At 40.5% G+C, this 21852-nt stretch overlaps 2 protein-coding genes across 5 annotated transcripts in view; one reads left to right on the top strand and one right to left on the bottom strand.

Annotated features, from left to right (window-relative positions):
* The window catches only part of cdh23 (cadherin-related 23), a 207775-nt gene that overhangs the window by 158253 nt on the left and 27670 nt on the right, over window positions 1-21852 (top strand). For 3 of the 4 annotated variants that reach the window (XM_028603313.1, XM_028603314.1, XM_028603312.1), the window contains 7 exons: window positions 30-90; window positions 558-706; window positions 1076-1211; window positions 1850-2238; window positions 2617-2718; window positions 2807-2862; window positions 3034-3121. In XM_028603313.1, the coding sequence (XP_028459114.1) occupies window positions 30-90; window positions 558-706; window positions 1076-1211; window positions 1850-2238; window positions 2617-2718; window positions 2807-2815 (846 nt within the window). In that variant the 3' untranslated portion in view covers window positions 2816-2862; window positions 3034-3121. Of the gene's footprint in view, window positions 1-29; window positions 91-557; window positions 707-1075; window positions 1212-1849; window positions 2239-2616; window positions 2719-2806; window positions 2863-3033; window positions 3184-3731; window positions 3861-4337; window positions 4467-4700; window positions 4929-21852 lie in introns of those variants that run through there. The other variant, XM_028603317.1, reaches the window with a different exon arrangement.
* On the bottom strand, window positions 6056-18366 carry vsir (V-set immunoregulatory receptor). Its single transcript, XM_028603322.1, has 7 exons — window positions 18071-18366; window positions 11471-11878; window positions 11144-11194; window positions 10942-11052; window positions 10675-10702; window positions 9924-10099; window positions 6056-8070 (listed from the first exon to the last, which is right to left on the bottom strand). Exons 1-7 carry the CDS (start codon window positions 18162-18164, stop codon window positions 8033-8035), a joined length of 906 nt encoding a protein of 301 aa, XP_028459123.1. The 5' UTR covers window positions 18165-18366; the 3' UTR covers window positions 6056-8032.

The raw sequence follows: 21852 nt of genomic DNA, 5'->3' as shown, positions 1-21852 counted from the left end.
GGACTTTCCGCTTGTGTTTGTCTGTACAGGTTCAAGCTACCGATGCAGACCAGGGTGAGAATGGCGTAGTTCTGTACAGGATCCTCACTGGTAAGTGTTGCTGTACTTTAACTTTCCTCCCAGATGGCCTTCACGCATGGTCTCCTTGTTCCCAAACATGCACTGAAAGTACAGGCTCCCAAGATGCACTGGATTATTAAATCATTCAATTTATTTTGGTAGCGTTGTTAATCCAAGATTGGTCCAAACAAGATCCCCAAGAAAGAGTTCCATAATTTTAGTGATTCACAATGTTTTTGGCAAAATTCTGCCGATAGGCAGGTATGATTCCTCTGTTTCTATTGCAATTTCTCTTGTCTAGAAGCAATCAGTATGTATAAGACATATCTTGCCACAGTGAAAATACCAGTAATGACAGGTTCTTTAAACAAGTTATTTTGCATTGGAAACAACTTAAATTATCTCGCCCAATTGACAGTTGCCTCCAGTGAAATTATCTAAACCCAGAGACTAGATTCAATGCTTTGCTCTTGACTCTTGTGAATGCATGCATGCAGGGAACAGCAACAATCTGTTTAGCATAGACAGACAGACCGGGCTGGTGACAAGAGGCCTCAGGGCGCTGGACAGAGAAACCAGCAGCTCCCATGTGTTGGAAGTGGAGGCCTACAACAGTGACGAGGGCAGCATGAGGAGCTCCGTGAGGGTGAGGAAGAGGAGGGTAGCTGGAGGGGGGATGGGAAAGATGCTGTAACATGTGCAAGTTCATCCTAGTGCTTCATGCTAAATGTGTAGCAGTTTATGTAGAAGTGGTTTGTACTTGTTATTATGAAGCATGAAGCTTGTACTAAATTAAAATAAAAAATGGACAGTCTTGTTGACCTCTTATATTTTGTCTAGAAATGTGGACTTCAGAGAAGCCAGCCCCTTAAGTGGGACTCAGATATGTAATATTTATGCCTGTGGTCTCATTACCTAATTAATAAAATGACCAGGCCATTTTTCCCAAAAGAGTAGAAGTATTCCTCAAAGATAATATGTATAGTTAAAGCGCCACAAATGTCTTCCCCTGCAGGTGATAATATATGTGGACGATGCCAATGACGAGGCGCCAAGGTTTACCCAGCAACAATACAACCGTCTGGGCCTTAGGGAGACCGCTGGCATCGGCACCTCTGTGATTGTGGTGCGTGCCACAGACCCTGACACTGGTGAGTCCAGTCCCGGATCAATCAAAAGCACCGAGCAGAGGGTGTGGAGTTTGATGTCAGTTCTTGTTGTTCAGTATCAGGTTGTATGTGTCCTCATGCCATAAAACAAAAAGAGACATTTCACTGACTGTGGCTTTAAACTTCCCAGATCTGCTCTGCAGGCGCTGGCACGAGTCAGTGGTTTGCAGGTCATTAAACATGATACTGGTGGGTGCCACTCCAAAGGGGAACGTCAAACCTCATAACAGGGATGTTATTACCTTGTTATATCATACGGCAACACGCAAAAAAATGCATTCACTGTACATAGCATTTAAATTTTTACTTCTGCTCCACAGTGCAGACTTCCTCTATTCACTTCCCGTGGTGTACAATGTTTGTTCTTCCTCATGACGCATCTGGTGCTGTGACATAAATTTTCCAAAACATAAGAGCAGGCCTGAAACTGAAATAAACACAACATGGCCAACAGACAACTATGTTAAAACACAGAATGGAGGAATCTGTTTGCACGTTGCAACTATAGCAACAATGGTTCAAGGTTTTAAAGTTACTTATTCAAGTAACTATTTTGTTAAAAAGTTTTTAAATGCATTCTAAGCTTTTATCTACCAACCGCCGCCCTTCTTCCTCCTCAGGTGATGGTGGAGCTGTTGCTTACGCCCTTGTGTCCGGCTCAGACCGCAAGTTTGAGGTGGATGTGAGCACTGGCCTGGTAACCACTGTGGACTACCTGGACTACGAGACCAAGACCACCTATCTGATGAACGTCTCGGCCACTGACCAGGCTCCCCCTTTCCACAAAGGCTTCTGCGCCGTCTACGTCACGTTGCTTAATGAGCTGGACGAGGCCGTGGCCTTCGCCTCCGCCGGTTATGAGGCTTCGCTTCGTGAGAACATCGCCACGGGGACAGAGGTGGTCCAGGTGAAAGCCCAGTCAGCCGACAACTTGAATCAGTTGACTTACCGCTTTGACCCTGACACGTCGCCTGTGGCTCTGGCCCTCTTCAAGATAGACAGCGTCACGGTGAGTGGGGCAGCAGTGGAGGAGGGTCACCGATGATATGAGCACAATGTACATCCTCTGTTTTGTACACTTCAAAGACTACACCCACCTTCTGTCAAATATGCATCATCCATTAACCGCAGTGTGATTCAATAACACCTCTTCCCTTGTGATTTAAGCTTGTTGCTGCATGACTGTAAGCTGATCAAAGAGCTTGCTTTGAAGTCCTTTGATTCCTTTTGATATTTGAGAAATGGGGATTTTTTTGTTGTTGTTGTTGATTTCTATGATACTTGCTAGTCACTGTCTTTGCTTCCTGCCTGTCACATTAGAAGATTTCTATCCTGTATGGAATTTTAATGGCGGCGCAGATATATGCTGATGTGTGTGATGTTTCAGGGCCGTATCACAGTGACGGGCCTGCTGGACAGAGAGAAGGGGGATATGTACACCTTGACTGTTGTAGCTGATGATGGAGGACCTAAAAAGGACTCCACTGTGGTATGCTTCATTCTGAATTGTGTCATATTATCTTCCTTATTTTCGTGTTCTAGTTATTACAGCATGTGTTGTGTCTATTCTGTTATAGAAAACTTAATGGCATTCCTCTTTTATTCATTGCATCTCTGATTGGAAGTGCAGAAGGTAAGACTTGCTGTTCTCTTAAGATGGTTCAGAGTATGAAAGGCAACATGAAATGTGTTCATCTGCAGTAGCTTGTATTGTTAGATTTTGGTTATTTGATTAATGTCAAAGGTAAGTATTTGATCGATTTGGCAAGTTATGGAGCCTATATATGATCTTACCTCTTGACAGGTTTCAATCACCATTCTGGATGAGAATGACAACAGTCCAGTGTTTGACATCACATCTGATACTTCAGTGAACGTCGCCGAGAACTCACCCATGGGGAAAAAAGTGGCAGTAGTGCTGGCAACGGACAAAGATGCTGGATTAAATGGACTGGTGAGAATAAAGAAGAAAGATGGAAACACATGCACTCACTCAGACAGATTTTTTTTATTTTTTAATCTCATGGCACTGCGGTTTGTAGTGGCTCTCAATGTACTCACACACATTTCCAAGAACTATTTTCAGGAAGATAGTTTATCAGTAGCAGCATTTTTTTTCTTAGTACTACCTACTACACATGCTGCAGACTGCTACACATATTTAACAGTATGAGCGTTTCAACTTTAACTTCTTGCACTCTACTTGTGTTCATTGTTCTCTCCACCAACCCAGCCCACTCCTGTCCCTCAGTTATCATTTTTTAATTGTCTTTCTTAATCATAAACTCAATGTCATTTCTTCCCAATTTGTCATTTTAGCATGTGCTGTGATTTATTCACGATTTAGAACCTGCACAGCCAAATACAACTATAAACTATTTACACATTATGGGTGACTGACTAAACCTAAGCTGTTGTAATAATGTGACAGTTTCATTCTTTTACTTACTTTTACTTAACCCCTTTCTCTTTGTTTAATTCTGACTCATTACTCTCTCTCAGGTCAATTTCACTCTGGTGGCCGGCAACATGGAGGAGGTGTTCAAGATCAAGACAGTGAACAACACCTATGGGGAGGTTTTTGTCAATGCTCCTCTGGACAGAGAGTCAGTAGACCGCTACCTACTGAAGGTCAGGCAGCAATCCACATGTAGTTATGATCTTTGCCCACATGTCTATATGGCCATACAAACACTTTTTACACTTACACCAAAGCCTTGTCTCACTGTCTAACCTCTAAAAAAGAAAGTGATTGCGTGTCACATTTGTTTCATCTAAAAAAAAAAAGACTTTTTTTTTTTTTTTTTTTTTTTTTTTTAACATAGTCAAGTGAGTTTTGGATGACACAAATTATGTGTGACCATTTTTTAGGTTTTGATCATATCAAAATATTATTCATGTCAATATTTTCTCCTAAAAGAATGCATGCTGCATCTTGCCTCCCAACACAAGATATCGCACAGAAGTACCAAGACTGAACGTAGAAGCACAGAAGACGTGCATACACTTAATCTATTTGTCCCCATCTGTTTTTAGGCCATGTGTCCAAATGCATGGTCAGACTTGCATACTCGTATACACCAGTGCATGTGCGTGTTGTTGTTACAGGTGCGTGCCATCGATAATGGCTCACCTCCGAGATTCACAGACCACTCCCTCACCGTCAACATCCTGGACGTCAATGACAATGCACCTGTTATTGGAAGCCTGAGGGGCTACAACGTCAGCATTAGTGAGGTAGGGACGCACTCACATATCACATGGAGCATGTTTCATTTTATCCACACGTGATTTGCCTTTGAATTTTCATGTCTCTTTCATTTTGTATGCATCTAGTGACGTTCATGAACAGAAGCTTAACAATGTCATAAGTGCTGTTGGTGATTTTCAGTTTGCCCAATAATATGAACTATTGGGTCACAGGTCTGTGTTTATTCAATAATGAGGCTTCTTTTATTATGTAAATTGTAGAATGTCGGAGGAGGTACGTCAGTCCTTCGTGTGACAGCTACCGACAAAGACATCGGTCCCAACGCCATGCTGTTTTACTACATCACCGCCGGAAACCAGGACCTGACCTTCCGCATGGACCGTGTGACCGGAGAGATGGTGACACGGCCGGCCCCTCCCGACCGAGAGCGCCAGCAACGGTATCAGCTCACTGTCACTGTGGAAGACGACGGCACGCCACCTATGTCGGTAAGATACAGCAGCTGCAACAAGTACAACACTGTTAAATCTATCGCCACATAGCCGATAAACTACTCATCCACTGAAAAAAATCTAACATGTATTTTAGTCTAGTATTACATCCTCAAAACTGTTAACCACTGAGGAACGATTTGTTGCTAAATCAAGTGACATTATGTTTGTGCTTCATATTATGATGAAAAATAATTCATCTTTAAACACCATTCTTCATCCAGTATAGTGCAGTAACCTCTACAAAGGGGTATAAATCAGATCTGTTCATGGTGACTTGGCAGAGAGGGGCCATTTGGGGGGATTTAGCATCACATCTTTTTACAGAGACCTCTTTTGGTTAGCCGTTGTACTACAAACAATTACACCTGAAAGATTATTTATTCTGGGGATCTGATAACTGCCTCCTTGTCTACCTGCCTCAAGCTCAAGATACAGTACAAATCAGATATTAATCAAAGTAAGATCTTGCCTGCACAGCAAATAAAATACAGTGGTTGGTTGATCTTCTGTTTGAGCTGATCAGCTGTGAAGGTACAGGAAACACCATTTGTAAACAGGAAAGCCACAAGTCATATTTACAAAAAGAGGAAGATGAGTGTTGTTGCTTTTCCTGTTGTCTGTGACATCTAAAAGGCTTTTAAAAATGTGTTTATGTGCACAGATGGAGGGATTTATGTTATGTATGTGTCACATGCGCATGCATTGTCATGTGACAGTTGTACTGTATGTGGCCTATTTTCAACTCCCCTTGTCTGTGTCACATTTAAATATGGGTGGCACAAACCTATAATAATTCAGCTCCTGTTAATACAAGATATAAATAGCTAATGTCAGACTGTAGAAAAAGAGAGGAGAAATGGCCAGCAACGGGTATTCCCCTCTTCCCATCTTAGCTCTCTGTCTACTCTCATAAAACAAGATACTAAGATTGTTTTATCATTTTCTCCCCTCAATGCCAGTCTCCCTCTGGTGTGCACCATTTTAGAGGCACACAAGTGGAACAACCTTGTTCCATCTGTAATGGCTCCCTCAGCAGCAAGTGCAGCACGTCCTTGTGTAGTGATAGTTTTGGAGACCTGCCCGTTGAAAGGAACAGTGATTTCAAAGACTAGACTCACAGCTTTAAGGTTTAAGAGTTCCACTTTATTATACAAGCTACAACCAAGACAATTTAAATGCAATATGCAGACCAAACATGCTTTTGCATGACAGCTCCAGGTCTGTGTCTAGTACAAGCTTTGTACAGTATAAAACACACAGTCACATACATACAGATGCAGAATTACATACAAGAATGCACACACACACACATTTAAACCAGACCACAAAGTTAATCTTGAAACTGTAACCACGCACACACGCACGCACGCACGCACACTTAAAACACAAATACTCAACCATAAGACCTTAGTTTAGTTACATATCTAATTAAGAAGAAAAAAAACATACAAACAAAATACCCTGTTCTGTACACCTGCTACACATCATTTGGAGATGATTTCCACTAAGCACCTGCTATACACATTTTACGTCAATATGACAAAATCACCAGTGGTTTCTCACAATCACTCACAACCAAATAAAAGCAAAATTACAATAATTTGCAATCACTTCTCATTTTCTCGATTTGTTTTAACATTTCAATGCCATTCCTCCACACATATGCTAAATATTTTTTTACTTAACAGCCCATTGCCCGCTTAAACAAATAGGAATGACCACTGATATACACATCTTATCAATTAAATCACGACACATGAAAACAGAACAAAAAGGATGAAAAATAACAGTGTTGAGGTGGAAGTGATATAACTGTTGCCAGTTTTATGATGCTGTTTTCTAATTAAGAATCCGTTAGGATACATTCAAGAGTAAAACAATAAACATTATTTAATTATTTAACTGCACATGAGCATGAATGACATTAATGAACAACTTATCAGAAATAAGCAACAGTTTTTTTTTTCTTCTACATACTTTAAAATATTTGAACATATTTCAGGCCACTAGTGCTGCGTTCTGAGTAGAGGAAGGAAGGAGCGTATTTGAAGCAGCAGGGCTGACAGTAACTGAGGTAACAAGCAGTAAGAGAAATGAAGCTGAGGCCATGTGGAATTGATACCGAGGAACAGTGTAATGCCATAAAAAAAACTACTCTCAACTTGTACAAGAATATTGACACTACTTTGGTATAATGCTATTTGAGCACTTTATTACAATGAGAGGGACGAGAGAGAGCCTTCGGTTGCTTTCACACCTGTGGTTCAGTTTAAAGAAATTATAAAATATGTATCACTGTGACAGCTTGTTGCTATGTAGGACGCAAGCAACACACACTTGTTCTTTTTTTTTTCTTCACCATCTGATGTGTGACGTAATATCCCTGCGCTGACGGGCATACCATGCTACCATGGCTACCAAATGATCTTGTGTCATGATATGGGGGATTGTTTCTATGACAGTTCCAACAACCAGCAAATGGATTGTTTCAAAAGTTTAAAGTTCAAACTCACTGTCATACATTTTCTATCGCATAATCCCGAGGTTGGTCTGCATTGAGTTCACACCACAAACGAGCCGCACCAGTTAGAGCGCAGTTCTCTGGTCCGCAAAAGGGTTTGAATTACACACCGGCTTAACTGAACCAAACCAAGCAAATAAATCCACCACAGTTTGTCTGAACTGCACCAAGCAAGTTACAGTTAACGTGCCACCCCTGCATATATGGCGGGACCCCCACCCTCAACACTGGATTCTTCGCTAGCAGCAGGCAGCTGTTGGTCCACGAGTGATTATCAGCAGCGTGTAGATGGAACATCACACATAAACCCAGCCCCAGCCACAACACAAGTGTGCACAAGCAAAAGTTTTCCTTTGGCCCCCAGCTGTTGTTGCAGGTGGAAATAGTTTTTGAATAAAAAAAACGCTGTCCGTTCCCTCCTGCGGTCCAGACAACCTACAGACGACAATCCCAGCAGAGGTTATTGTGAGACAGCTGATAAGGTCAACATCGCTCTGGAGACAGAAAGAGGAGGAAGAGAGTTGCAGGACTGTTTCCAGGTCAGCAGTTAGAGCGATGAATGAAGTCCCAACCCACTTTAAACCTGCAGGATGTCTGGGGACTCAAGGATGATGTCTGGAATAGAGAACAGTGTGAGTCAGTTAGAGCACAGAAAAGGTAGCAGGTGATCTTCATGTACTGTATCAACCACATGCACGTTTCACATCTGTGCTGACGTGTGGAAATTTAGAAATGAGGGGGTTAACCTCTTCAAAATTGCACTTCCTGCCCAAAAATGCAGCCAGATCTTACACGATTTCATGATCTCTTTTTTCCAAACCTCCTACTCCTTTTAATAGTACAAGCACACAGAGAGACTGACAGATTTCTCAGAATAAGATGTGTTTAGCTGGAAACCTATTAAGCGGAACAAAGAGCCATTTATGTGTGAGTTACGACATGTTTAAAAAAAAGAGGGAACTGCTGCTAGTTAAATTCTGCTTAGCTGAAGGTCAGCGGGCCAAAAAAGATGAACAAGGAAGCTCAAGTGTGGCTTTCATCTATGTAACGTAAAACTTAAGACAAGAAACCAGGCTGTGTACTCTGCATAACTTTTGGAGACCACTGAAGGAAGTGAGCTCTGGCAGGGAAACCCACTGTGACAAAAGATTCTTGATGGTTTTATCAATATTTGTGGCACTTTCTTGAAAAGAAACAGATGTAATCTGCTTAGTTGCCTCTCAGATTACAGCTGTCACTTGTAAGCAGGTTTTTTCCATTAGTGACATTACTCATCAGCAGTATTCTATTTGGGCAAAACGGCAGCGTCTCAGTTAGGACTCAATAAGTGTGGGCAGCCCAGTTTTACCTTCTGTGCAGTATATTGTCAGTGGACAAGCTCCAGTAAGAGTTTTTGAGACTCTTGTCCATGTTTGCACACTAAACTGTTTAAGGTCATAGGAATAACATAATATGTAATGGTTGAGGGTGGGTTTTCAGTCAAGTCTGGGTCTGTCCTTTCCCCTATACCATCATAGACCGTGCTGCCAGGAAACAGGGCGATCCACCTCAGTATGCCTGGAATGTCTGCACAGGTGCCCCGGAGAATCGGTAGAAAAACACTCAGGATTGAACCCCTTCACCGTAACTAATGTTTCAGTATTATTTCAAGTCAAGTCAGGAGAGAATGGCTGAAAGGGCCATTAGTGTTAAATGAGAGTGCTGATGGGTGGAGAATGACTTGCGAGGGAGGCAAGAGAAGAATTCAGAGCTGTTTGTGAGCGTGCAATTTTGCGCAAGAATGTGAGTATCATTCCGCCAACACTTCAACCACACGCAGCATATTTCAGCAGAAGCACGCAAAGCCGTGGTTGCTCTTTGATTGCGTCAGAGCCTTTTACCAAACTGGCTGTACATTTTGAAATAGGTTTTTCCAGAATTTGTCGTTGTGCAAAACAGTTACGTGCCACTACTCAAGTACCTTTGTACATCATTTGAGTATCAAACGAGAATGTGAAGGGAGTCAGGTGTATGCATTAAGAATGTAGTGAATCAGTCTTGGATATAGTGCACACTCTTCTAAACTGAAATACACCCACTTAGCCATGTAAATGAAGTCCCCTGAAAGTGAGATCACTCATACTCAGCTTTCTTTGTGTCAGGGGCTGATCAGAGAGAGGTTTGAGCCAGGCTAAAGGGCAAAAGCTGAACACAATGGAGAATTTGTTACATCATGTTATATCCCAGTCGGTGCTGAGTTAATGTTTTCCATCTTATTTAACAAGCATCTTTAATCAGATGGCTAAAGTCCCTGTATCAATTTCTCTGTCTTGGCCTGTTGTTTGAGGTTGTGTTGTCAGGATGTGGATATGTGTGTGTGTGTGTGTGTGTGTGTGTGTGTGTGTGTGTGTGTGTGTGTGTGTGTGTGTGTGTGTGTGTGTGTGTGTGTGTGTGTGTGTGTGTGTGTGTGTGTGTGTGTCCTACTGTACCTTCTGTTGGGAAGAATACATCCCCATGTGCAGGAGGAGAAAAGGGGGTTCCTGGCTCAGACAACAGGTGGCGTCCTGTCTCTGAGGACTGCCTGGTCATGATCTGAGAAACGGTTCGGGTCTTAAACTTCGGTGATCCTCCGAGAAACACAGGGTTCTCATGGCCAAGAGACTCGCTGAAAACATTCACGTACACACAAGAAAGAGAAGCATACAGATGAGTAAGACATTGCTGATATGACCCAAAAAACTGCTTCAGTGGTCATCTGTTGCTCAAGACATTTAGAAGTTTTATGTGTGTTGCTTTTCTATTCTAACAGTAATCAAGGCTGTAATACGTTAATGCAACCAAAATGGTTGGCAGTAGGTTTTGTACACATGAATAAATGACGGCGCAGTCTCCCTGTTGTGTGCCATTAAAAAATGTCTTCCCTTTGTGCTGTAAAGTAATCGATAGGGAAATAGATTTCCCACTAAAGTCATAGACTGCCAATGGCCTGGGCAGAAGTCCTTAGGTTTCTTAATTAATCTAGTAATGATTCAGTGATGTTTTAAATCTTTTTGTTAACAAAAGTTCATAAGAATTATCTGCAGTGTTGTTACACGTTTTAGTCTAATCTTGTCTAAGAATTGTTGTGTGGCTACTACATAGTGAAATATCCATGTGCACAGTATTATTATTCTAAAGAGCAGCTGTGTTTTAACGCTGGCCTGTAAAACCAGCTGCCTGACAGACTGTGGGAAAACGTACCTGTCCATCCTCACCAGCTCTTGTGCACCTGGGAGAGAGGAAACAGGAAAAGGGCCATTGTGAATGAATTGAAACAGAGCGGAACACTACAGACAGAGCGTGAACGTGCTTCCTACTGTGTGAAATACAGTTAATCCACATCACAGGCAGGACATGTGTGTCAGACAAAACACTGTGGGGAACCCAGTGTGAGACATTTATATTTGACCCATAGCATGGGACATGGAAATGAATATGTGCGTGTTTGTGCATATCAATAATACGTACGTCTGCTCGACTGGGCATTCTGCCTCTGTTTGTACACAAGTACCAGAATAAGAGGCAGAGAAAGCAGAGCCAAGATGCAGGCTGCGATGGCCAAGGCCACTGGCACAGAGCCTGGGGAAGCAACAGAGCGACTGGGAGTTAAATAAACGGAATAACTGGCCAGTCGTTTATTTGCTATGAAGGCTTGAATAAGGTGGCATACCTCCAGGTGGCGTGGGATCCCAGACAGTGCAGTTTGGAGAGCCATTTCTCCCTGGAAAGAGAGAACAAATGTATTGTTTCTCACACACAGTACAGTATGTCACAGTGTAGCATTGGTTTGGGTTTCTGTCTGTTAATTGCAACATCAGCATATTACATTTATGCATAATGTTGTAAAACACAACTGAGCACACATAATGGCACATTGCATAGAATCTTGGAAACTAACTTGCAAAAGACACTATGATTGATCGAAGTTTACTTCGCCTGCCAGTTTACCATATGCTAACTTACTACACATTCACACCCATACATTTGATGTTCTTACATGGTGTAACATGAAGAATAACATGGCTGTGGTATTTCTGCACGCCGGAGGGGTGTTTATGTCCCTGCTGGATGTCTAGGACCATACAGCAGTAGCGACCCTGGTCAGTGGGGGTCACATTCTCCAGAACCATCCAGAAGTTGTGCTCTGCTGTTCCGAAATGCAACCCTGGCGGCACGCTGTGGTTGCCATGGCCAATGGTAGTATGGCGTGGGCCCATATGTCCCCGACAGTGCTGATCACTGTAGGGTGTGAAAAGCCAGGTAGTCTTCAAGATGTCATTGTGGTACAACGGGGCACCTCTCTGGTTACACACCAGTTTGACAGTTGCACCCTCTGGGCAGGTGTAGTACAGGTGGGGGGGTGAAACACTCAGTGTGGAGTGGGCGTGGGACATCTCGCCTTTACCTAGAGAAAAAAGACAATAATGGAAGAATGTAATTATTTAACCGTTTTGATCAACTGTAGTTCCCTAAATTAGACCTTTCAGACAGTCCGTCCTTCCTGGCTGCGTACCACCACAAACTACCTTACCAATCAAAGGCTTTAGGTTAGAGATGAGGCCGTTTTGGGTTATGGCTGTGTTTAGGGTTAAAGCCTGCAAATTTTAGTGAAGGACGTGGGATGTGTATGCAGTGGAAATTACAGGAAGTGCCTGAGAAGCTAAACCCAAGGAACGCAAATACCCAAGTTACACAAGTTACTTCAATAACAGTGGCAGCATTTTTTACAAAAAAATCCAGTAGATTCATATTCAGAAACTGCATGAAACATATAAACCAGAACAAAGAAAAGTTGAGCAGAAAACATAAAAACAAACATCAATATTTCAATAGTAATATAGATACATGTATGCTGCAGGTACATCATGATGCTCCTTTGGGAAATTCCAGTTTTTTTTTTCATTTGCTTGGATATAGGAGATTAAAGTTGTGTAAAGCTATAGCCCTGATATCGTCAGATAGCCTCATACTGTATACTCAAACAGGAAACTGCTTGGTAAATCACATTTCTCTTCAATGATTTGGTAGCTTAAGTTGAGTGGGAAGAAGTTCCCTCCTGGTACCACCAGTCATAATAACCACAGTGCAAAAACAATTGATAGCAACTACCAATGTCAACATGGATTTAAAGCCAAAGTCAGACAATTTTCCATCCCTCAGTCCTGGTTTTTGTGCATTTTGGGTCAGCAGTTTGTTTCCTGTTCTGTTATTCATACTGTGGTTAAAGATGGTGCATAGTCTGCTGGCTAACATAAATATACTAACCTCCTGTGGGAGTTAAATTGCATGTTCCTCTCAGACAGTTACAGAGAGAGATAGTAGCCAATATATACAGGATCTCATGTGACATCAAACTAGGGAAAGTGTGGAAATCTTTTGTTCTACACGATTGTTGTGTTGTATCATTACCCAGTGACTGCAGTGATATAGACCCTTTCATTCTCAGAAAACTGTACAGTGACAGATTCTCCACACATACCTTTTATGTACGTTCAGGAAACCAAAAAGACAGTTGTGGGATGTTTCTTTACATATTGCATAAGCTGTAAACCACATCCTGTTCTGACTTTTTCAGTGCAGAAGAACATGTCTATTGGTGCAATAGACAAACTCTTTGTGTGCTCTGAATGATTATTTTATTGCAGTAACAAAACATAACAAACATATCCTAAGCAGTCTGAAGTCCCTCTCTAACCGAAAACAATGCAGACACATGATAATCTACACAATGCCCAAACACTACACAGACACAGTGCAGCATCAACACACATAATGAATGACCCCTATATATGCAGCAAGTAAAACCACAGCACAACTCTCTAGCTTTCTGTGCTGAAATAGATCACTACCATCCTTTGTCTGAAACAGATTGTGGTTGAGAGCATCTAAGAATGCTAAGTGCTGCAAAGAAGACAGGAAGGATGCAATTGAGTGAATTACAAGTACGTGTGGGGGTGAACTTTAGTGAAAGACAAGCATGCATGCATGCAAGTATGTATCATTGCAGTTGCACTATGGATCAGAGACTTTGCTGTCAAATCTTTGTGCTTGTGTTTGATGGGTGACTGGTGTGTGCCAGGATTTGAGGAGTGGACTTCCTTCCTTGCACACAAACACAGCTCCCACTCCTCAACCTCCTCCTCCTCCTCCTCCTCCTCCTCCTCCTCTCTGGCTCCTTACTACTTTGAAGGGCTACAGCTGCTGTTGTATGACTCTTCATGGGTGGATAATTTCAAACAAGTTGCACCTCTCCCAACACCCCAGTCAGTAATGATGTCACTGCAGGTGTTTTCCATCTGTCGTCAAAGGCAAAACACATGCTCTTACATCACAGATTGGACTGCACATGCTTGAAGTTTAATCCCATAGAGAGATGTGGAGCAGCAGCTTTGTTGATTCAAACATGAACTCACTATTGGCTGTTTTTATGCACTGCCACTTTTTTCCTGAGGGGGCAGCAGATGCAACATGCGAGAGCCTTTTGGGTCAGCCAGAACATAAATGAGGAAGGACAGAAATTGTTTTAGTGTAAGTGTCAATACTAGCTTGAAGTAGTTGGTTTACACTCTGATGGATATGAAATACAGTAGCTGCCCACGTGACAACCTTTGCCACTTGATTAGCTGTGCATCCTGTGTATGTGTCACAGAGTGACAGAGTGCCATGTTCCTGTGTGTGCTCCACTGAACTCCGCAACAGCCATTGTGTGCTAGGTAAAGCAATAGAAAGACCCGGGGAGGGTGATTAAAGTGAAATTGTCGCCCCCATGGCTGTTCCGGCCTGCGTGGTGGTGGGACAATAGGAGGGGAAGCCCTTCTCCTGCTGTTTCACACCCACCCAGCCTGCCCTGCCTTCCTCCCTGCACTTTCTGACAACTCTTATCTGGTTTCTCTAGTTGAGATGGATTTCTGGCAAAGGAGTGAGTTTTTGTTGTAAAATGTGTTTAATATACATTTAAGTCTAATTTTTGTTAGGTATGTCTTACTGACAAGACCAGAGCTTCCTAAAATAGTTTGAGGAAATGAATATATTTATATTTGTAGCAGAATGGGTGCCAGTTGGCTGGTGTTAGCAGTGTCAGTGAGCTGTCTTATTTTATTTTTTTTTATTTTTGTAAGATTATTTTTTAGGCCTTTATTTCTATAGGACAGCTGAAGACATGAAAGGGGAGTGAGAGGGGGAATGACATGCAGCAAAGGGCCACGGGTCGGAGTCAAACCCGCGGCCGCTGCGTCAAGGATTAAACCTCTATATATGGACGCGCGCTCTACCAGGTGAGCTACCCAGGCACCCAATATCTGAGCTGTCTTGATGTGGTTGTTGCAACCAGGTAAAAAACTGACAGCAGGTTTTGCCTGTGTCTGGAACAGACAGGACTTCTTTCACTTGTATACACCAGACATCTGTGTTTTGGCTCCATTATGGATCTAAGTTTCCTTCTCTGATCTCTGTTCTCAGGATCCTGATAGTCCCTCAGGGCTCAGAAACAGGCCCTCCTTTGTTTTAAGCCCGAATGCCACCTGTTTAGTACATGTTGCCTCTGACAGCTTACATTCAGACAGGCAGCATAGCTTGTGTGAATTAATTAAACATGTCTTCATATCTGCTAGAATTACCATTTGAACTGCTTTTCTGCGAAGGTATATTTTATTCTTCTTCTTGAAGAGGTGCTAATACAACACAGACTACTGAACATACCCTACTGGTAAATCTGGTATCCTTTCACTTGCATGAGTTCTCTACATGTGTTTGTATAAGTGCTGTCCCCCCCCCCCACACACACACACACACCTCAAACTCCACCCTTTTTCACACCTACTGCAATGGTAATGATTGTCCAGCCCATTACAGGGTGTTAATGAAACCACCAGGAAGATCCCAGATTAGCCTCTCCACACACACACACACACACACACACACACACGCTAAACACACACACACACTAACACACACACACACACACACTAACGCACACACACACACAGAAAGTGTGAGGGTTTCAGTTGAAGCTAGCATAACAACCAGATGCATTAATGATGTTTTAAGCAACAGGAAGTGTTACAATGTGGCACTTCAGACTCTTGACTACCTAGTCATAAAAGGAAGTGGTTAAGGGTCAGTGATGCAGGTCACCGTGTTCAGGGATCATAACGTTAGATCAGTAATTTTCTGTGTCTATTATGTTATGAGACAATTTGCGATAAACTTGTTTAAGTGCTATTTAAATAATGGGCACACTCAGTCATTTCCTCTTCCTCTAAATGTACTTCATACATTTAGCCACGTAACTAAATGGTTGTGTAATGATTACAACATAATTTCATCATATAACTGTAGCAACAATGTAGCTGAAATGTCATTTTTGATAAGTGTAAATGGGTCTTTTTGTACTTTTGAAACAGAAAAGTGCAATAATTACATAATTTTTACAAAGTGACTTAATTATCTAGTACTAGTTTGCCTGTACTTTCTCTGTTTCCATGCTTTTCATACTGTGGTTATATTGTTATACTGTTTATATTAGAGTTAAATATCTTTAGCAACCAAAGCACATTAGGTTGAAGTTTTCGTTGCTGTGACTAGAAGAAGAGTCAAGGCTGCATCAGTGGGGGTCAATGCTGTATCCTTGGGCTGTTGAGAGAGTCACTAGTGTGGGAGAAACATCCATACTAGAAGTGTGAAGGCCACTGGTGTTTGGGGATTTTTTACTTTTCATACTCACTGCATATCAAACATCAGGCATCAATATTTCAACTACAAATGTTTGTCAGACATTTAAAAGGGTACCCAGAAATATCAGGGAGCTCCCCTTCCACCATCATCTTTGTATTACTCGTATTACTCGTGCACATGCAGTATGCCCACACAAGTGCTGCACGTCAACACACACTCACTCACTGACTGTGTAGCCCTGGCCAGGCCTGTTCTTGTCGATGAGATTGACACAGGAAACCTTTTTTATTCATTTTTATTTGTATCACTACACCCTCATAGGGATTTCTTCATTTAGGACAAGGGGCACAACAGGAGGAGAAAGTAGTCGAGACTGAGCGAGTGAGCAGCCACATCCTGTGGAGTTTATTGACCATTTCTGAATGTGCCATTGTCCTCCATAGGGAGGAGGCTAAATGTTAATCTCGATTGAGAGGAAAAGAGGCACTGATTATTGCTCTGTTTATCTTTAAGTCATGGTTTGTGGCAGTGGCACAAACAGCTGTTTCCATCAACGGCTTTTAGAGGAAGGAAACTTCCAAACAAATGAGACAAAAAACAGGGCACTGTGCTCAAGTTAGATTTTGGCCTTCTTAGATCTTTTATTGGAGCCTCTTGGTTTTATATGTCTGCAACATAGGCTACTTTAAAAGCTGGGCTACAAGATATACTTTAGATGAGTTTATTTGAATGGATATCTAACATCTGAAATGTAAACATGTTCTGAATAATATATAAAGATTTTTGTCCAGGATGGGTCAGCCTAAAAGTTGAGTAAACATGACTTGTTGCCTTTGAGGGACTTATCGCGTGAGCTTATCTAAATAGACCAAATCCTAAAGCCGAAAACTGATAACCTCTGCATGGTTTCCGTGGCGTTTGAGGTGAAGCACCCTGCGCCCCGGATGCAACAGCAGCTTCTCCCGTCTCGTCCTGCGTCAAACTTCAAGCAATGCCAAAGTCCTTGATAAAAATCACTATTTGATTGCAATACAAAAAATTCAGTCGGGATATATATATATTTCTGGATGTATAAGTCACCAAACTCACCCTGCACAAGCGCGCACACACAGCTCAGGAAAGTTTCCCAAATGGCATTTAATGTAGGCCTATGTCTGCCAAGTTGTATACATTTCTGTCCATTTTATGACTCGTCAGTCCAAAAATGTCAGCGGCCACTGTCCCAATTTGTGGCGACGTTATAAAGGGAGAGTATTTGGTGGATTTACACTTCACTACATCCCGTTGGTGGGGCTTTAAAACAGCTTCACGCCAGATGTTCTGTCTCACAACAACAGCCGCAAACGGAGAAATGCTTCAAACAGTGTTCACTCCAAAACTGTGTAGAGACAACATGCGTTTAAAATAAAGGACATAATGTGCAGTTGTTTCTGAAAAGCATGGGAATGTAGATACAAACGAAAGAAAAAACAGGTTCAAATCGCAGAGTAGGACTACTGAAGTCTCTGTTAGCAAATTTACCGAAATATCAGAGAGTAGGCCTATTATACAAGTTGTAGGCTGTAAAATAGACAGAAAAATAAAAAATAGTAAAATAGCGGTCTTCTGTACGCCGTAGCTACACGTCGAGTTCCTATTGGAAATCAATTGATGACCTTACCGCGCCTTATATTTCTACTTTATTATATAACAACTTTATTAACTTACTACAAGATTAGTCACCTATCGTTGTTCTTGCGTGTCAGTTGACTGTTCGTTGCGTGCTGAAAAGAAAAGCTATTGTTCCCCATCAGTGAATTCAGTCAATTGGCTTGTCACTCAGAATTGTCAACAAGTTCACACACGCCAGTGGGACAGTGGGACGAGTCAGTGAAACAGCTCTGGATGTCATGGTGGGTGTCAGAGTGGGTTTGTGTGTGCTTACCTCCAGCTAGGCCTGCGTAAAACAAAACCGAGCAAAACCAAAATGTGGACGTGTTTCCCCAGAGAGATCTCCGACAGGGTAATCTGCTCTCCATGGTTGTCTGGATGTTGAACAAAAAAAAAAAAAGTAGCACAATAGTTTTTGACTCGGACTATAATCCACTAACTCTAGAAGCCTCTGTTAAACTTGTTCTCTGTTAAACTAACTAGCTAAGCGAACTCTCTCAACTTTACACCAGAACTCAGAGAGTTGGCTGGCAGTCCCTTGTCACTTTGTCTCTCACTTGACTTGATCCATCTGAACTTTGTAGCGCAAAAGCAACGTGATACGCTGAGGCACACAGCACGCTCCTCCCCTGCTGTCAGTCTCTCTCTCTCTCTCTCTCTCTCTCTCTCTCTCTCTCTCTCTCTCTCTCTCTGCCCCCCACCCCTTTGAGTATAGCGGTGAGGTAGTATCAATCGCCACAATAAGTAGATACATAAAAACAACAAAACGAAATGTTAAAAGGGCACTCCAAGCAGATTAGTATTGTACTTCCATAAAGATGGGATACAAGGAGAGAATGATTTTAAAAAGGTCAAAATTGTTTAAGCAAAGTAGAGATATTCTAACCTCTCTGTATGGATTGCACTACATTTCCCATAATGCAACTTGATGTCTTTCATTAGACCCCCATATGGTAAATGCCCATATATTGCAAACACAGAGCACCCAGTTTAAAACAAAAGCTTTCCTTTAATGATTAAAAAAAAAAAAAAAAAAAAACACAAGCTGAGATAACTTTGCTGACATCACATGGGCTATTTTCTCAGACTTCACAGAGCTCCTCCAGAGCCACAAGATACTTTTATAAAAGTGGTTTTACAGGCTGAGCAGAACTCCCCAAGACTAGTAAACTGATCTTCATGTGCAAAATCAGTGCACTTTAGTAATTGGCTTGGATAGTATATCATTTATTACTATAAAAATGAATATAGCAAATTTTATATTAAGACACACTTATTGATCCCGCAAGGTGAAATAATTTTGTTTTCACTCTGTTGTTAGTTATTACACACATTACACTCAGGCCTGAAATACACACACATGCCCAGGACCTATACGTGCACTAATAGAGAGATGTCAGAGGGAGGGGGCTGCCCATGACAGGTTGCTGTTGCCGTTGCTGTGGTGTTTGGATCGCCTGTATGCATGTTTAAGTCTTTAGTTTTGATTGTTTGCCATCTTTCGTTCTCTCACACACAAATAAACTAGGGCTGCCAAAATAACGTGTTAATTTTGATTAGCCTGTTTAATTAATTAAAATTAAAGAATTAATTAATCTGAGAAAAAATAACACGTTAAAAAAAAATAACGCAGATTAATCCATTCCATATTGACGTTTGACCCGGAGCCGTTCTAGGCACTATTCAAGTGTAAAATGAAGGAGGGAGACGAGAATGTGCTGCCTGGATCATTTTTTATTTTTTTTTATTTTTTATTTGCAAAACTTTACAAAACAAGTTATACACTTTCTGAACAATACGGCATCAGAGATAAACATTTACATCTAGGGAACAGCATAAATCTTTGATTAAAAAAAAAAATATCAGTAAAATATAAAAATAAAAGCTATGTATATATAAAATTGAGATGGTCACTTAATACATAATGAGAAGAAAAAAAAAATATATATAGATATAAACATAGAAAAGAAAACAATATAATGGCAATATGAAGAGGAATCAAGGCTATAGATCACATTTCCTTGAAAAAATCTTGCAGTAGATCAGCTATATAAATAGTTTTCTTATTATTAATAATTTGGATAGACTCAAAAAAAGTTCCGGAATTCAATTCTGAAGTGAGCAAAAGCTGGTCGAGATTTAGAAAATTTTGCTTTATGGATATGAAATTTACCTTGTAGAATCAAAAGGTTGACAATTCTGTGTATTGTTTTGTTTTTGTTGTCATAATTAAAAATAACATCTTTTGCTTCCAATTTAATTTCATGGTTCTGTTGAATATTTAAATAGTTTTCAACTTTTTTCCAGAACACCACAGAATATTGACACTCCCAGAATAGATGTATAATAGTTTCTTCTTCAATTTTACAAAATTCACATTTATTATCCACAGCCACAAATCTTGAAACAAATTTGTTTGTGGGATAAATATTATGCAGTATTTTAAAATGTAATTCTTTCATTTTATTGGGGATAACAAATTTATACGGTAGAAGCCATGTTGATTCACATTGAATGTTAGAATATAAAGAGTTCCAAACAAATTTCCCCCTTGGAGTGATTTTCCTTTTGCTATAAAAGTAATTCCTTATATGTTTATTTGTACATTTATGACTTTTAATATTTATTCCATTAACAAAAAGGAGCGGATCAAATTCTTTCAATTCTTGTCTCTCAGAATGACATTTCATTAGTTGAAGAATTTCACTAGGTTTAGCATTTATTACCATTTGGTATTCTTTGTGGGTGATAGGAAAAATTTTAGATCTAAGAAATTCCTCATAACTAAGAAGTTGAGCTCCATCATTTTCTAAGTCTGCAAGAAAAATTATATTCCTATCAACCCAATGTTGTAGATATAAAGACTTATTCTTTCTGGTTATGAACTCATTGTTCCATATAATAGTTCTGTGTGGAGAAAAGTTGTGTATAAAACATAATTTTGCAGCGTTAAGCACCTGTTGATAAAATTTAGATAACTTTTGTGATAACTTAATTTCATTATAACTGCATTGTAATATAAATTGGAGGCCTCCCATTTTTCCAAAAATGGTCTGTGGAATAAAGAACCAAAGATTTTGAAGCTTTTAAACATTCTTTTATCCATTTAATTCTAAAGGTATTGATCATATCCATAAAGTCTATTACTTCCATGCCACCTGCATTTCTCGGGGCTGCTAAAATCTCCTTTTTAAACGATGGCATTTGTTTTTCCATATAAAATTTATTAAAATGTTATTTCTTTACAGAGGGATTGATGGATAAACAAAGATTGGATAGGGTAAATAAATCTAGAGATACCGTCCGCTTTACTCAGAAGAACTCTACCTAACATGGACAGATCTCTCTGAAGCCACATATTGAATATATTTTTAGTTTCTTGTATTTTGGGCTTGAAATTCTTTTTTTGTCGTTCCTTTAGGTCTTTAGAGATCTGAATTCCAAGGTATTTAATACTAGACTTCACTGGTATATCATACATAAGAGTTTCATCATTGTTATACAGACATAAAATTTCACACTTTAATTAAATTTAGTCTTAAACCCAATGCCAGAGAAAAGGACTGTATTTCTTTAAGTGAGTTTCCAATTTGTTGTTTATCCTTTAAAAAGAGAACTGTGTCATCTGCTAATTGAGAAATTTTGATCTCTCTTTCAAAAATCCTTAATCCTTGTAAATCATTACAGTGTAAAATATGTATTGAAAGCATTTCAACAACAATAAGAAACAGAAATGGAGAACAAGGGCAGCCTTGGCGGACTGATCTATAAACTGAGAAACTTTGGGTGGTATTCGGATATAGCATGACACAGCTACTGATGTTTTTATAAAGCATTTTAACACCGGAGATACAATTTTCCCCAAAACCAAAAGATTGAAGTGAACTAAATAAGAATTGGTGCTCTACTGTGTCAAATGCCTTATAAAAATCCAACGATAATATCACAGCATCAGATTCTACATATTCAGAATAATCTATTAAGTCAAGAATCAGCCTAATGTTACAACTTATATGCCGATTAGCCATAAAGCCAGTTTGAGTTTCATTTATGATT

Source organism: Perca flavescens, chromosome 17, assembly GCF_004354835.1.
Source record: "Perca flavescens isolate YP-PL-M2 chromosome 17, PFLA_1.0, whole genome shotgun sequence".
In the NCBI taxonomy this organism is placed as follows: domain Eukaryota; kingdom Metazoa; phylum Chordata; class Actinopteri; order Perciformes; family Percidae; genus Perca; species Perca flavescens.
Note: the sequence above shows the minus strand (reverse complement) of the source record. Positions and strands in the feature narration are given on the sequence as shown.